General features: G+C 32.8%; 2 protein-coding genes across 3 annotated transcripts; one reads left to right on the top strand and one right to left on the bottom strand.

Moving 5' to 3' along the window:
* Window positions 1–1,169: 1,169 nt before the first annotated feature.
* LOC113872245 (U-box domain-containing protein 14) lies at window positions 1,170–5,344 on the top strand. 2 transcript variants are annotated; one of them, XM_027509647.1, is made up of 4 exons: window positions 1,170–1,866; window positions 3,208–3,324; window positions 3,517–3,933; window positions 4,014–5,344. In XM_027509647.1, the coding sequence occupies exons 1-4, from the start codon at window positions 1,588–1,590 to the stop codon at window positions 5,094–5,096; spliced, it is 1,896 nt and encodes a 631-aa protein (XP_027365448.1). In that variant the 5' UTR covers window positions 1,170–1,587; the 3' UTR covers window positions 5,097–5,344. The 2 variants fall into 2 exon arrangements, with proteins under 2 accessions (XP_027365448.1, XP_027365449.1); XM_027509648.1 differs by having other exon boundaries at window positions 3,517–3,912; window positions 4,014–5,323.
* A 626-nt stretch (window positions 5,345–5,970) lies between these two features.
* LOC113872032 (vacuolar protein-sorting-associated protein 33 homolog) lies at window positions 5,971–16,702 on the bottom strand. The gene is made up of 22 exons (XM_027509203.1): window positions 16,494–16,702; window positions 16,356–16,395; window positions 16,117–16,197; window positions 15,668–15,862; window positions 15,450–15,560; window positions 15,241–15,306; window positions 14,923–15,030; window positions 14,746–14,790; window positions 14,327–14,383; window positions 13,887–13,981; window positions 12,924–12,975; window positions 12,775–12,831; window positions 12,257–12,319; window positions 12,062–12,168; window positions 11,125–11,247; window positions 10,869–10,950; window positions 10,705–10,775; window positions 10,054–10,134; window positions 9,054–9,111; window positions 8,803–8,864; window positions 8,214–8,307; window positions 5,971–6,658 (listed from the first exon to the last, which is right to left on the bottom strand). Exons 1-22 carry the CDS (start codon window positions 16,544–16,546, stop codon window positions 6,569–6,571), a joined length of 1,791 nt encoding a protein of 596 aa, XP_027365004.1. The 5' UTR covers window positions 16,547–16,702; the 3' UTR covers window positions 5,971–6,568.
* Window positions 16,703–16,975: the final 273 nt, after the last annotated feature.

The raw sequence follows: 16,975 nt of genomic DNA, 5'->3' as shown, positions 1-16,975 counted from the left end.
TGGAAATTTTTTAAATGCATCTCTGTTATGGGAAATTTTCAAATCATTACTCGAGAACGTTTTCTCTAGATACATATATACTGTCTGATAAGAAATTTTAAAATCATCATTAAAATGAAAATTTTCAAAATGCATACAAATTAATACAATTATAATAAGTCTTCTGGATTTGACAATTCACCTTAAAAACTTAAATTGTCAAAAGATGAAGAATTTAAAGCCAATCATTGTAGAACTTGAGGTAATCCAGATTTCCAAATTATAATTCGTTGTTTTGATCCTTAATTTTTTTTTATTTGTATATATTGTTCTGTGAAGAAGAAATAGTTTATAAGTTTAAATTTTAGTAGATTAAATTTTTTAATTATTTGTATGACTACATGGTTCCTTAAAGGGAAAAAAATTGAGGACATCTCTTATTATAATCTGTTTTTTCCTGTAACATGCGGCTTTACTATTATTTAACACCTATTTATAATGTTTTTTAAAAGTTTTAACGTTATTAATTATTTTTCAAAATTTCCTTATGTATTAAAATATTTTCCTCAAATTCCAGCTTTGAATATTTTCAATTTTTTATATTATTTTATCATATTAAATTTCAATAATTTATACTCTCAAGCTAACTGTCATTCATTTTTTAATGTCTTTTTCCTCTTAAATCTAAACTATTCATAATTTTTTTTCTTTATTTATTTAACTTAACTATATATTTGTTCTCTTATTTATATTTTAAATTTTTGCTTAAATTGAAAATTACTAGTACAATTTACAGAATACTTGTTACAATTATATTATTATTTTTTAAACAAATTTCTTTCAAATTTATACAATGCACGTGCAGTTAACACTAAATTTTATAATTAATATCTTTATTATTTTTTTAATAAAGTTCACATACTTAGTATTCACAAAAAAATGAATTCAAAATTTATATATACTTTTATCATGTTAAATTGAAGTATAAATTAAGGTATTTTTTAAAAATTTATTTAAAACGTAAAAAAACATTAAAGCAAGTTTTATACATTTTAATAAAATGTGTTTTGTATACAAATTAAAAATCGAATCATGATTCATATATTTATCAATTATTTTAAATTCTTTTATTTTGTTACGTGCAATTTGGTCGGGGGAAAAAATCTTTCTCCTACACAAACTAAAAAAATGAAAAAACATTTTGCCAAACCACAGGAGAAGGGGAATAGGGGATCATCATTGGTTCTCTCATTGTCTTGAGTCTTAACTGGGAACAAGGCAAAGACCCTTTCCTTAAAAGTCAAATGCAAAACAATAAACACTTGTTCTTCGTTTATTTTTCAATTTCAATTCCAATTCCATTCCTAGTTTCATCCAATTTCAATTCCAGTTGCAATTCTCTTTCCCAAATTCCCTCTCAACACAACCTTCTCCCTCTGCTCCATTCAATCCACGGTGGGTCTTAATTCTCCACCGTGATCCTTCTCGTTTTCGATCATTTCCAACAGTTCCCTCATCTGGGTATTCTAAATCACCTTTCAAATTTGAAGCACCCTTGATCCCGTGGTCAAAGTTTGTAGCTTTGACTTTTTCTCTTGGTGTGTCAAAATGGGTGGGAGCGAGAACTCGAAGGGCGTTGTTGTGGGTCATTTGATTGAGTCCGTGAAGGACATTTCTGGGTTGCCAGAATGCCAAAACTTTTGCAAGACTATGTATGGGAATTTGGTTCGCAGGGTGAAGCTGTTGAGTCCTCTGTTTGAGGAACTCAAGGATAGTGATGAGTCCTTAAGCGATGAACAGCTTCAAGCCTTTGAATCTCTCAGGGTTGCTTTGGATTCAGCTAAGACCCTTTTGAAGTCTGTGAACCAAGGGAGTAAGCTTTATCAGGTATGCCTTTCTGTTTTTTTCTTTTTTTCTTTTTTCTTTTTTTGTGTGCTTTTGTGATTTTCTTCAAGCGGAGAAAATTCATGAAAATTTGTTTCTTTTTTTTTTCCTAATACGAGAGATTGATGTTGAATAAAATTCTATTTTTGTGATTTGCCTGTATCCTACTAAACATTGTTAGATGTTTTGCCTGTGCCAAATTCACAGTAACCAAAGCTTCATGCTACGCTTTTTCCCTTTTCTTTTTGGTGGGACTCTTTTCTTCTTGTATGTGAGATGCCAATGCTTTCTACCAGTATATTTCTTGATGGACGTTGTTAGAAAATGTTTTCATTTGCTTCAATTCTAAGGTGTTCGTGTGTGTGTGTATATGCAAAAAAATCCCCAATTTAATTGCAGGAATACCTATTACTTAAGTGGGAGTTGTTTCTTGAATTTGAAGTGTGGGTACAAGGTGCATGAGTCTAATTTGTATGCACTAGTTCCCAAGTACAATTTCAGGAGTATCCAACTACTTAAGTTGTTGTTTCTGAATTTAAGGCGCACGTGCGTATGTTTGTATGTAAATATTTACCTAGCAGCTTCATATATATTTTCTTATGTCAATTAAAACAAAATAGAATACTGATATCTAGTAAAGCATTCTAAATTCCCTCACCTTTTATACCTATAATCATCTGAATTATTAAATGAAGAAAGAATTAAATATGTTTTATGTTTTCAAGACACTAAATGCATGTACCTTTTCATTTAATGTTTACTTTATAAAGTAGATGTAGGATTATTAGGAGGATATAGCAAAGCTCTTTCGGTTAGAAAAATAACTCCTTTATTCACATGGCTTTGAAATATCAGAAATATAGCGAGGATTTTTAAACTCGTGGAAATTATAAAAGCTCTTATTTTCATTTCATTATGAATTATATATAGTGGTACTCCTATTTCTATATTTCATATTCACCATGATGACATCATGAATCTACTAAAGGCACTCTTTAGTATGTTTTTCTCTTCTTACATGATCAGTCTGATCATCAGTTTTTATTTTCTCTAATCTGCATAGTCCTCAGGAAAACCTATGAACTGAACAGAAAAGATGTATGAAGTTTAAATTGTATAAAATAGTGCATTCCTGAAACCAGGCCATTCCTGTGCAAGTTTCTTGATATGTATAAAGTGCATTAGCTGACTATTTCATATTTCATTGTGGATGAATATTGTTAAATTAGAGTAAGAGATTATAACATCTGCAGATGCTCTATGCCTTCTGGTTCAGTTTTGTTACCAAACATGTTAATTGATCCTGATTGTTAATTTTAATCTAATTACTGTTTACATGTGCAGGCTTTGCGGAGGACTGATACGGCAGGTAAGTTCCGACAAATAACCGAAAAAATTGAAGCTGCGCTGGGTGAAATTTCATATGACAAACTTGAGATATCAGAGGAAGTTCAAGAACAGGTAATTTTTATTATACATTAGGAGACTAGCAATACTCTATACAATTCCATGGCAATTCAAATATTTTGGCATCATTTCTATTGATTATATTTCATTGCTGTGCTTTTAAATTTCTCTGAGTAATGTTTTTGGCAATGATAAGGGGCAGCATTTGTGTGCCATATTTTTCACAACTATTTTAATCTTTCTCAGATTGAATTGGTGCATGCTCAATTCAAAAGAGCCAAAGCTCAAACAGAATTTGCTGATATACAATTAGACCTGGATATGGCAGTAGCACAGAAAGAAAAAGACCCTGATCCTGCTATACTTAAAAGACTTTCTGAGAAGTTGCATCTTAGGACAATAAATGACCTAAAGAAAGAGTCTAGCGAATTACATGAATTGGTTATTACTAGCACAAGCGGAGAACTTGGGGACTCTTTAGAAATGATCTCGTCCCTTCTTAGGAAACTAAAGGACTGTGTGCTCACAGAAAATCCTGAAACTGACGCCACTGAAAGTGAAAAAGTCTCAGTTAAGCACAGGTCTCCTGTAATACCGGATGATTTTAGATGTCCCATATCTCTTGAACTAATGAAAGATCCTGTAATTGTCTCTACTGGTCAGGTATTCAACATTGTCTGTGTACAACACTGTTCTAATGGTATTAGTTATGATTATTCATAAACTTTCTACCTTTTTTGCAGACATATGAAAGAGCCTGCATTCAGAAATGGCTTGATGCTGGTCATAAAACCTGTCCCAAGACACAGCAGACACTTTTGCATACAGCCCTTACACCTAACTATGTTTTGAAGAGTCTGATAGCTTTATGGTGTGAAAGCAATGGTGTTGAGCTACCAAAGAAGCAAGGTAGCTGTAGAGCAAAGAAATCTGGAAGCAGCCTTTCAGACTGTGATCAAACTGCCATTAGTGCTTTATTGGATAAACTGATGAGTAATGATATAGAACAGCAAAGGGCAGCTGCTGGTGAGCTCCGTTTGCTGGCTAAGAGGAATGCAGATAACAGAGTGTGTATTGCTGAGGCAGGAGCAATACCGCTTCTGGTAGATTTGTTGTCTTCTTCAGATCCTCGAACTCAGGAACATGCTGTTACAGCACTTCTCAACCTGTCCATTAATGAGAGTAACAAAGGAACTATAGTAAATGCAGGAGCTATACCAGATATTGTAGATGTACTGAAAAATGGAAGCATGGAGGCGAGAGAAAATGCAGCTGCAACTCTCTTTAGTTTATCCGTTCTAGATGAATACAAGGTTGCAATAGGTGCAGCTGGTGCTATCCCTGCTCTTATAAATTTACTTTGTGAAGGTACTCCCAGAGGTAAGAAGGATGCTGCTACTGCTATATTTAATCTGTCTATATATCAGGGAAACAAAGCACGAGCCGTAAAAGGCGGCATAGTAGCCCCACTGATACAATTTCTGAAGGATGCTGGAGGTGGGATGGTAGATGAAGCACTAGCTATAATGGCAATTCTTGCAAGCCATCATGAAGGCAGGATAGCAATTGGTCAGGCTGAGCCAATCCCTATTATAGTTGATGTTATACGAACCGGATCTCCACGCAACCGGGAGAATGCTGCTGCTGTCTTGTGGTCACTTTGCACGGGAGATGTACTGCAGTTAAAACTAGCAAAGGAGCATGGTGCAGAAGAAGCATTACAGGAATTATCAGAAAATGGAACTGATAGAGCTAAGAGAAAAGCTGGAAGTATATTAGACCTCTTACAGCGAATGGAAGGAAATGATAATTTTCAAAATTCTTAGTCTGGGTGTTACTTCATTGTACTGTTCATAGAAGATTAGAAAATTATGTATTTATAAACCATGGCCCCGAGTAGTCTGGGATAATACTCTATTCCTTCTCTTCTTTTTTTTTAGTTGCTGGAAGATAAGCAGGCAAATTGTGCAGGAACTTTGTATTATGTTTGTCATTTGTCTGTAAAGGGAAATGTTGTAAAATGTAATAAATTTTGACTCAGGTAAAGGTAGCAATTTTTTAAACTTTCTGCTGCAGTAAATGATAACTTTTATGATACAATTTTGGTTGTAAAACCTACTAAACCCACTGTAAGCATTTTAGCTAAAATTTAATTTTAGGTCCTGTATAAAAATAAGTTGTCAGAAAATTTATTATCTCATAATCATTAAAAAAACATTTAATACATAATGTTGATAATAATTTAAAGTATTTAATATAATATATTTAATACTACTTAAGATATGTTTGTTAAACATGTATGTCTTAGAATCAAGATTAAATGAAAAAAGAAAATAATTACTCTTAAATTATATATCAACGGATATTTAAATCATATAAAATTTTTTGTACATAATCTGTGATAATATTACATGAATTAACAATTTAATTGATAAAATCAACTTTTGATATATATATATATATATATATATATATATATCATTTTACTAAGTTTGACACCAAACCTTTTCTTACCACATGCAAAATTCTCGTCTTGATTTCAGCGTCTATAGTCCAAACACCTCGACTATACTCAAATATGCGCACACATTAGTTTGTAGACACAAACCAGACTGAACTTTGCTCTGTCACTGAGCAATCTTTCATGTTAGCACATAAAAGAAACATTATCGGACTATTTATAACGCATCATTCGTACGTACATCTAGTAATGAAACATTAAACCAAAAAAGAAAAAAAATCAATAATTACAAACATGCAGAGAATATAACATGTAATCGCCTTGTGACTAGGGTCAAGGTGACACCCGAGCGGAGATTGATCCCATATCTTTATAAAAACATTATGACACCTTAACATAGTGATGAGGATGATAAATAATTTTAGGCTTCCACACCAAAAGTATAGTTGGTAAAACAATTCAAAGGGGGATTTCAAAGTCTGCAATGGACATCCCCGCCGTTCAACCAAAATTAAGAACGCAAACCCGTTGCATAAAATGCTCAATCATTTGCCACAAGCCGAAATAGAGCATAGAGAAAAAAGTTCTCGAACTATTAATTACAAGTAGTCCCCTCCAAGGACTAGGTTCCCAAACCCCTAATTGTTCCTCTTAGAAAATCAACGGCGGAGGATTTTATAGCACTACTAAACCTTTTTTCACAGCATCAGTTCAGCATCGTCCTAGAAGAACTCGCTTAGGCATAGCGCTGGTTAGGCGTCATCAAGATAAACTCACCTAAACTAACAAAGGCACTCTAGAGTCTAGATGATATAACCAAAATAAACTACACATTAATCAGCCTAGCTTTTCCATAAATGTTTCGACCAAGGTTTGGCCATTGACTATTTTTGTTGTCGCAATAATCAAATCATATGCCATGCCCTCCTGCAAAATAAACCATATCAAGATTTAGGAGATAAGAACCAAACAAGAAAATTTATTTATAGTCGATTGGATAAAGCGGGATATAAGGAAGGAGAGACTAAATTATCCAGTGCAAGACATACACGGGGGTTTGTTCAATGGTAAACCAAATCAATACCAGTATGGTAAACGTATACCAAAACAAACGTGTACTCTGAGCATTCATACCACCATGCTATTGGAAACAAAGTTTGAATGATATTATTTTTGTGTCCCTATTTGTTAAAGTAATAACATGCTCATCCTACTTTTGACGATACTAACTATCAGATATGCTACTATAAAGTCCAAAATAGATTTCCCTCATTTCTTCTACAAAACCATATCCCCCACGGGGCCCTTGTAAATTATTTCTTCTCCCTCACCCAACAATTTTATTTTCTCTTACTGGGATAGCTTGGAAAAGCCCTTATAGATATTAAAAGAAATCCATTTCCAATTAGGTCTAAGTATCTAGTCCAATTTGAGGGGGGATATATGGTAAAATATCTACTGCTTCGTTCCAGTGAATTATCATTATGGTGATAACTTGATTTCTTTCTAGTGTTTCCTTCTAGAGAGATCCATATTAATACTCACTCCATTCCTTGTTTGTCTCTTTCTTGAGAGCAAAATCTTGTAACGTAAATCTAAAGACCAACTTTTTTCCTAGAACCCATTTTGTTTGCAGCACTATATTTATCCTTCCATTCTAGGACCCAATCAACTCTAGTCTTCTGGAATTTTGATGTTCCAATGTTCCTAGACTCAGTCTCTCATCATTTGAGTCAGTATCATGTATCATAGAGAGATGTGTCAAAAATTCATTGGTGAATCTAGCTGAGAATATGTTTGGAAAACAAAATTTAGGAATTGATTTGATTCATAAATGAAATTTTGTTATTGGAAAATTATAAAATAGGAATTGATTTGATTTTAAAATCCTTTTACGATGTGTACTAGAGAAATGCACTCAACTTTGGTTGGATTTGATGTTATTTTAACAGTTTTGTTAATCTTATCCCATAAAGTTGAGTTTAAGCAACTAAAAGTAGTAAACTTTATTGAAAAAATATTTATTATATTTGAGATACAAAAGTGTAATAAATACTATCTTTTTAACAAAAACTTACTCTTATTGATTGGTTAATCTTAGTCCTATAGACTAAACTTATAATAAAACCTTTACTTTAGTTATTTGAACCTAACAGTTTTACCCTTTTTGGTTTTATCCATTTAATCATTCTTGGCATCATGTTACAACAAATAAGGTCCTGAATAAGGTAATCCTCCGCTATACTAGTGCTTCTTCTTACTAAAGAATGAAGATAAGAGAGGACAGCTGCAGACTTGCATAATTAAAGAAAGCTCATCAGCTGGGCCACAAAAATTTACTGAACAGGGAAGTCTGTTTACATGATATATTATGGACCGATAACAGTATTGAAAAAGTAGATTTAAATTATAGGAAGAATGCATTGGCTAACTAACAACTTGTCTAAGAAATATAAAAAATGGGCAACAGCTGTTATCACACCTGAGCACTGAGAAATCGAAGTGCAGAAATCTCTGCAAAGGTAACACCCCCAAGAAAGACAACAAGCACCAGGGCACGCCTTCCATCAGGTACTCTGAAATATGTGAAGTGTCAAAAAGAAAAAAAGGTAATTGACAAAATTACAAGATTTCATCCTTTGAGACTCAGAATTTGAGTAAATTTTGACAAACCAAAGTCAAATGTAAACCATTCAGCTCTAAAAGTTTTCCTTTACAAGAACCTATTACTATTACCAAAAAACTAAAAGCAAATAAAACAGTGTTGTAATCTTTTCATCCAGCTAGGAAATTTGGCCAGCCATCAAACCTCACATTTGGTGATAATTGATGTCGTCCACAACCACAAGTAAAAGATTCAGAATAAAATAGAGAATACATTGTTGGATCTGTCTAACCTTATTAGCTGCTATAATTTTGAAATGTTTATCTTAGTGATTTAACTTTACATGCAATGATAAGCTGAATTTTCTGGAATTTTTGACATTTTTCTGGTAGATATACTAGTCGCAATTAGCAAATGACAAATGAAAAGATGCAGAATTTAAAAACAGGCACTGATGTAAACATACTTAGCTATGCCGGTTGAAACCCCCGATAAGGTGTCAAATGATGGGCTATTTGAGAATCCACCCTGTATAAGCAATAGACCAAGCAAAACTTAAAAACTATAACTACAGAGAGAGGTGAATACTGGATAATGTGACTTTCATTCAAACAGTTCAAGAACAGGGAAACATGACATCAGAAAACATGTTCAGTAAAAGTTAATTATAACATGAGTTGCAAAAGTTTTCCATAGGTCAACTTGACAAGTACTAACCCTCTTGGTTTCCAAATGAGGTCCAGGCAGCAGTTTCAAAATTTCTTCAACAGGACGCCTAAAAGATCAATCATCACATTCAGTAATGCATCAGTTGGTCAAATACCAAGGTCACATTCACGAGTCATGACCCAAGCATAGAAATTCATAATTCACTTTAAAAATGAATGTAAGCACTGAACCAATCAGTAGATCTATTCCACCAAAAGCAAATGTATTTGCATGTGATAGTATACCAAAAGGGAAAACGTGAAGCTTGAGAAAAATAAAAGTTAAGATACTGTAATTGGGTATTAATAGCTGTTTATTATCAAACATCCTTGTATTTTATCATATGGACTGTTTAGAGGTGTTTCTTTGTTAGACATGTAGAGATGTTGGCATGCCTTGTCACATGACTCTATCTCTAGGCGTTTCTTTTGTATTTTCAAGTAAGGTTCTCTTATCCTCTTTGTATTTTGCTTTTCTTCCCCAATGAAATATAACAAAAACAAAAGGATCCAGCAGCCTTCAATTTTTTAATGAGCTAAGGAGCTGAGCAACAATGGTATTGCATCAAGTAAACATTGGAATCCACCCTCAGCTGAGAGTAATACACAATAACATGTACAGGCAGCAATAATCTTTGGAGCCTTGCCCATTAAATTACCAAATTTTGACATACCTAATACAAAGCCCATAAAACATACACCAGTTAGTATATTTTATTGAAATCTGATTGTTGTCATATTTTCACCAAAAAAATAATGTCCTACCGACAGTGCAGGGTATTTAACATTTTAAACTAGACTTTATGGCAGCATTGATCTATTTTTAATAGCAGAAAAGCATTTAACAAAAACCACCTAAGACATAGAAGCATTATACGAGATTTATAGTTCCATAAGTTCAACATCTCTATAAAATTTATATACAGTTATGGTTAAAGGAAAATAATGAATTAAGAGTGTTAGTCAGCAAGAGCAAGGAAGACCTTTCAGTATAAGAGATTCAGACTTACCATCCAGACCGAATGGCATGCTGGACCAGTCGAATGCTTAGTGGTGCATATCCAGAGAAGACATAGGCAATATCATTGGGACTGTCCTAGTCGGAAATCATTTCAAGTGTAAGTAAGGGAAACAGAACAAGTAGATAATTGCATAACAGTTGTTTATCAATAATGACAATTTAAAAGGGCCCCAAGAGAGGTTTTGCAAGAACTTCATGCATACATCTGCTTAGATCGAAGCATTATATACATGCAGACAAAAAAAATACTATGAATGCAAGATGCATCATTAATTGTCAATGCAAAATGAATAAATTTTAAACAATGGCAAAATTATGGTTGTATATCCACAGAGAATAAATAAATAAACATAAGAAACAACAGAAGAGCAAGCATGGTTAGAAATCCAGCAAATTTATTACTGCAACAACAAATTAACCTTAACACTTAAAAGAGATGACCACATATAAATGATCAGGGATGCTTAGTTCTGTATTTTCTATTATTTCACAATGAAAAAATGTACACCACATTTTATTTATGTCACAAACATATCCATTACCATGTTTCTACAGAAGATCTAAATTGTAATCATGAACTTATTTGAAAATTTTAAAACATAATAATGTGCTAAGGATCACATCATCTAAAAGAAATTACTTGGCCGTATCAGTGTCTTCTACCACAAGCTGCAGAGCACGTTTTATGGTCAGCCAATTGCTTTTTGACTCCTAAAAGGATCACATGCAAAATAAGAGTTAATTAATAAAAAACAAATACATAAATCCATTTGAATTTGCAACTTAACAACTAGTGTATTATACCTGCTTTTTAAATAGTCCAGCTTTCTCTAAATTATTTAGCATTGCTATGTGCTCAAATCCATAGCTGTGGAGTAGTTCTCTCCTAATTTGTGAGTTACAAATATACAAGAAAACATTAAGTACCCAAAAATAAAATCTGCTAGCATATTGTATGAATAGAAATATGGGAATATTATAGGCTAGTGATCTAAGGGTATACAGAAGTAACATATGAAAAAGGAATAGAATAAAGTGTCAATGAAGCACGCAAGCTTGCCTGAAGTAGTCAAAATGCTTCTTCGGCAACCCAGAATTCGTAAAAGAGAATAGGATTAGAAGGCGTAAGACCGTTACTAAAGGCTCCTGCTTATGGATCAATTCTTCAATATAATCAAAGCATCTGCACACATGAACGAGATAAGTTTCATATTATTAGAACTTATGTATGTGCAGCAATCCTTGAACTGTAATGCATCCAGCAAGTTAACTACAGACACTGACACAGATAGCAATATCCTATTAATTGGTTTTGCAAATCAACCCTTCATATTATAAGTTCATTCCATGTAATTTAAAATTCATCCATAAAGTATAAGCTGTTTCGTTTATATCATATGCTAATGTCAAACACCTTCATATTATAACCTATGCAGTTAAGAATTAATCTTAGTAAGCAGTTAAGAATTAATCAAAGCTGGAATGCTGGATGCACTACCTTGTTTATAAATAAAACAAAGCATTTGACGCTAGAATTCCCAAATAGCATCTCATTGTTTATTCATATGTGCAATGCAAATTCATAAAGTTTGCTTCAACTTGGTTTTAAGTTTTAACTGTGCAAGTTGATATTGAATGAAGTTTTGGGCATAAAACGGCTTCAACAGAAAATTCAACAAATTTTCATGGTGAACAAGAAATGTAAAGTTTTCAAGTAGGAGGAGCTCTAAATTTAATTTCCAAACATGGTATTTAAATACAAGTTATTAAAAGGAAAGCTATGCAATTTATGTTCTGCAATGAATCCAACAAAATTGAGGCAAGCAATTAAAAAACAGGCTATAGCCAGAACAAATTGACAAACTTTAACATCAGCCACCTCCAAAACACAGGAAAGCCAAGTATCACAACCTAGTCATCATAAATATGTAGAAAACTTAATTAAAAAAATAATGCCGTTCAACACTTCAAGCTCTCTGCATGAAAAAGTAACTCACATGTCATAACTCTGGGCCTCAACAATTGTATGTTCCATATCAAGTTGCCCAAGAAATGAAGGCTTTGATGTGAATGTTGATAGGTGCTGAGCAAGATTTATGTGCCTCTGGGGAAATAATTTAAAGCATATTATGATACTCACTATGAGAATCCTATTATATGAAATGTCAAAATTACAACATAACTGTTCTTACAGTCATCTCTGGCAATGAGTTCAGCTTTTTCACAAAGTCCTTCAACTCAGAAACTGTCTGTGTCTGGATATCGTGGAAAGTTGTATATTAGAAATTAGGCAGTCTTTAAAAATCCATTTTAATTTTCTAACACGCACACTTGGTGCATGCTTGGTTGGGATTGATTGTGGAGAAATTGTTGTTTATTTTTTAAAAGCTCTCTCAAAAGGCTAGCAAAAATAAGCAATTATTTTTCAAAATAAGTTGAAGCAACACACACTTATTTAAGCAATATATTTTTTTAATTCTTAAATATTGCAATTTGCATCCATCAAACAAGCATACAACTGTAAAATTATCTATGAAGATAAAGTACAGCAGTAAAACTATTTGAAAACATAATGTATTATATTTCCAAAGAAATAAGAGGAAACAACAGAACTTCAGTGGATCCACTGTGATTACTTTGACATGAAAAGTTGGCTTCAGAATAGTTGCTTTTGCAAAATCAATGTCCAAGAATAACACCAACAACTTACAGTAGTTGTCATTTCTGTGTAGTCTTGCTTCATGGATGTAGCTTTTTGACGCAAAATCTGCAATACTGCAGACAGCAACTAAGAAAATAGAACTACAAGAGTGCCAAAGAGATAACCATCACTATGATATGTGGTAAAATTGAATCAACCTGGACAACAACTTCAAAGTTGAGATCCCGTATCTCCTTAAAAAGCTTGTCACTAACACAAACCATGCAAGCAAACATTATTTTAGGAAATAGTATGAGCAAAAGGAAAATAAAAACATGTAAAGGAACGAAAAATGGGTGTCTGAACTATGACTGAAAAGAGGACTAAGAGTAACAGGAAACACAGATGTTTCTTTTTACTATACCACCACAGAAAAATACTTTATTCTAACAAAGGCACCATTCAAGGTTCACATCCCCTTAAAATTTAATTACATGCAAACTGATATTCAAGGTACCCATTGCATAAAAGTTTCAATTCCAACAAATCTCAATTACTGCTTAACATAAAAGCCCTCAGTACCATATATTTATTTAATATCACAACAACAACCAAGCCATATCTCACTAGGTGAGGTCAGCTACATGGATCACAAGATGTCATTGAACTAAATCAAATAAATAACAATTTTCTTCAATCAAATAAAAAAAGAAAATAATGAAATAAGAGAAATCTTTTTGAAGTTGAGATCATGTTTACAACAACAATAACAATAACCTAGAAACCAAACACTGCCCCAATTGGGTGGGTCTGGGAACATGGATCAATTATGCCATTGGATTCTATCTAAATGGCACTAAAAAGAGAATGCAACAAGAAAGAGGTTAGTCCCTTTTGTTTTGCTAGAGTTTGCTTCTAAAACATGATATATATATACACACACACATTATGCTCTGGTTCAACTGATCAAGCAGAAAATCTTTATGAATCAAATAAGAATATGGCTATCAGCAAATATCTCAGAGAGATAATATGAATATTTGACAAAGAAGCCTACTCATTTACTTAAAGATTGAAAAAGTAATAAAAGGCATAATATAAATTGGTCATGTCACAGGAAAAACAGTCTCTTATTGCATCACTAACTATTAACTAGATAGAGCAAGTGAGAAGTAACTTACCTTGAATTAAGTGGAACTTTGGTTTTTTTTCCTTCTTGTTGAAGACCCATAATAGATGCATCAAGCTCCACAGAACCATTATTGATGTGCAAAAACTACAATAGAAATAGCCATCATTTCAAACCTGAAACCTATTAGCAATTTGGCATATACTATAATAATATTTTCTCAAGATCAATTCATGCCATTACAATATTCTATGAAGCTTACAGATAACTCTAAAACTCCTTGACCAAATCACCAAAGCATGCAGTAGAGAAACTTCAATATTCTAACTTAAAATATCATGAAGAATTGAAGGAAAAAGAGATTATTAAGATAACCAAACTTGTTTAGGGGATACTCTCAAGAGAAAAGTCCAGTCAAATAATGATGCAATCAAATCTTTCATGCCATAAATATTCATGCATAAATGGTAGGCTGCTTCTGCTTTAACTTGCCTCATCAAGTAGCCCCTCGTATGTTAATTGGGAACACAGAGGAGTAACCATGTCCACCTGCATTCAAAGCATACTCAAATTCAATGACCATCATTAATGTGGAGTGCGGGCACCACTTGTATCCAAACAAATGGAATAGCAGGAACTAAGAGAAATACAACTTAATTGCAAAATAAAAATTAAGCACAGGTGTGGCAAGAACTAGTAATCATGGGTTTAACTTCCAATTAGTCAATCTCATTAATGGACAAAAATCTTGAATTAAAATTTTTTTTATGAATTAATACGAGAAAAATGGACATGCCCTCTTTAAGCAGTAACAAATAAATTCATAAATTACACAGTACAAGGGAACCTAATAGAAAATCCATAAACACACTAAAATTATGAACAGAAACAAGATGGAACACAGGATGTACCTCTCTATCTAAAAGGATTAGTGTATTTATCTCTGGCACAACCATCTGTACAGACAAAGAGAAAATAATCACTGGATTGTAGGGTGTATTTTAAATTATATAAGATTTAATAACATTGCTTTTGTTTGTTCTGATATGCTAACTGGCTTGCAAAGAAAAAGAGTGAAGCATGATTACATCAGCTGAGTTAACAGGTTCCTCAGCTTGCATTCGATTTAGAATGTCTGCAACACGCACAGATGCTTTTCCTTTTGCTCTCACATTTGGTATCACTCCAAAAGAAAACTACAAGATAAAATCAAACAAGGCAATTATATGAAGATACATAAACACACATCAGAATCATGTAAAGTTCCATGTTTATGATGTTGATGACATTTCATAATTGAACAGTTCTATCAGATTATCTCCCTTATTGTTTGATACTAATCTTTCTAAGTCTTAAGCTTCCTAGTTAAGAAAAATCAACAACACTGTGTATCCAAAAACTACAACCTCAAGTTTGTGAATGGCTTTTGCAATATGCCAAAGTGAGCTTGTATCCCCATCAACTTGGCATTCCTACCACAAAGAGAAGGCAAACAAAATAAGTAATAAGTCAAAGTAATACTAAATGCAAGAAATTCCAAAGCCAATCAATCATAACACCAAAAGAAACTCAATAAATAAATCAGCATGAGCCAAAGTAGTAATATGCAGCATACTTTGTAAGAAAGATCAAGTTCAAATGATAGAACATCCTCATCCATTGGTACAATATACAAGGGATATTCCCCTATTGTAATCATATGATGTAATTTCTCTTCCTCAAGAACCTGCACAAGAAAAATAATTATTTGTAGTGTTGACCTACCGATATCATGTTTACAAAGAAAAAAATTGCAAGTTAATGGAAATGAATTCATTTCCAAGGAGAGCTTACTTTCTCACAAACAACAGTGCGACGGGGGACAAAATAAACATAATATTCTCTCTGTAGTCCTTTTGATACATCACTGTGAATATTAGAACATATGAATCTCATCAATTTAGGCTGGGAGCGCACAAGGAAAACAACTTTGCTGCTGTCAGTTTGAATTGGGTCAGCTGAGAGATGTCGCAATTCAACTCCATGCTCCTGTTTGTAAGTCAGTGTGACCTCTCAATATCATTGAAAGATTAAACCAACAGTTTATTGGTAAAAGAAATATGATTTTTCTTCTTTTTTGTCTGTGTGGGCACACAGAAATGTTAGATTTTATTAAAATTAAATCAAACAACCAACTAACATTGTATTAAAATGTAACCCAAAAAAATACAACAGGGTATTTTTGTGTGGATTTTCTATTAAATAAACAAAACCCAGCAAACAAGTGAGGGCAAGAAAAATGCCTTAAGAATGGACGTCTGTATGATAAGCGAAAGAGAGTCCCCGAGCTTCGGATCAATGACCAAACACTTCTTTCCTCGAACCTTCGAGAACACAAGATAAAAAACACAAACACTTACAAAGTCAGTGTTCAATGCCGATACAGTGAAAGCAAGCGAAATCAAAATTAACGGAAAACTAAAACATTAAATCTAATTTCAAATCAGAAAAAAGAAAGGTGAAATTCAGAAGCAATTATCACATTCTTGAGGATGTTGACGAGCTCCTTTTGGGACTGTTCCCTGAACGTAACGAGAAATATAAAATTCAAAGTTAGAATTAAATTGTAAATCGTGATCATGATCTTTGGAATAAATTGGAGGATGAGTGAGAAATTGACCTAATGGATGTGAGATTGACAGGAGCATTGTCCAGATTGGGAATCTGAGCCATTGAGAAGCTGATTGCGGTGCAAGAGCACTAGTTTTCCCAGAAATTTCAATTCAAAGGAGAATCATAATTGCTTCCTCTTGATTCAAGTTCTACCTCCGCTAACTTCTCCTTGCTAACTTCAGCTCAGTGAAATTTATTAAAAACTAAAAAAATGGTATTTGTTCCACAATTTCTTGGTCATAATTTAATAATTTTTTACGTAACATTTAATAAATTTTAATTTATAATTAAAATTATTATTATTATTATTATATATTAAAAAGTGCATTAATAATATAAAATTTTTTAAATGCAGTGTTTGGATGAAATAAGATTTTAAAAAAACTCTCTAAACAAAAAATATGATTATATTGTATTGTAACTAATTATAAAAAATCAAACTTATCTAAATAGTAATTCGTTGTTATAATATTTTTCAATAATAAGTTT

The sequence above is a fragment of the Abrus precatorius genome, unplaced genomic scaffold (assembly GCF_003935025.1).
Source record: "Abrus precatorius isolate BTA unplaced genomic scaffold, Abrus_2018 Scaffold7, whole genome shotgun sequence".
NCBI lineage: Eukaryota > Viridiplantae > Streptophyta > Magnoliopsida > Fabales > Fabaceae > Abrus > Abrus precatorius.
This window is presented reverse-complemented; position numbering and strand designations above follow the sequence as displayed.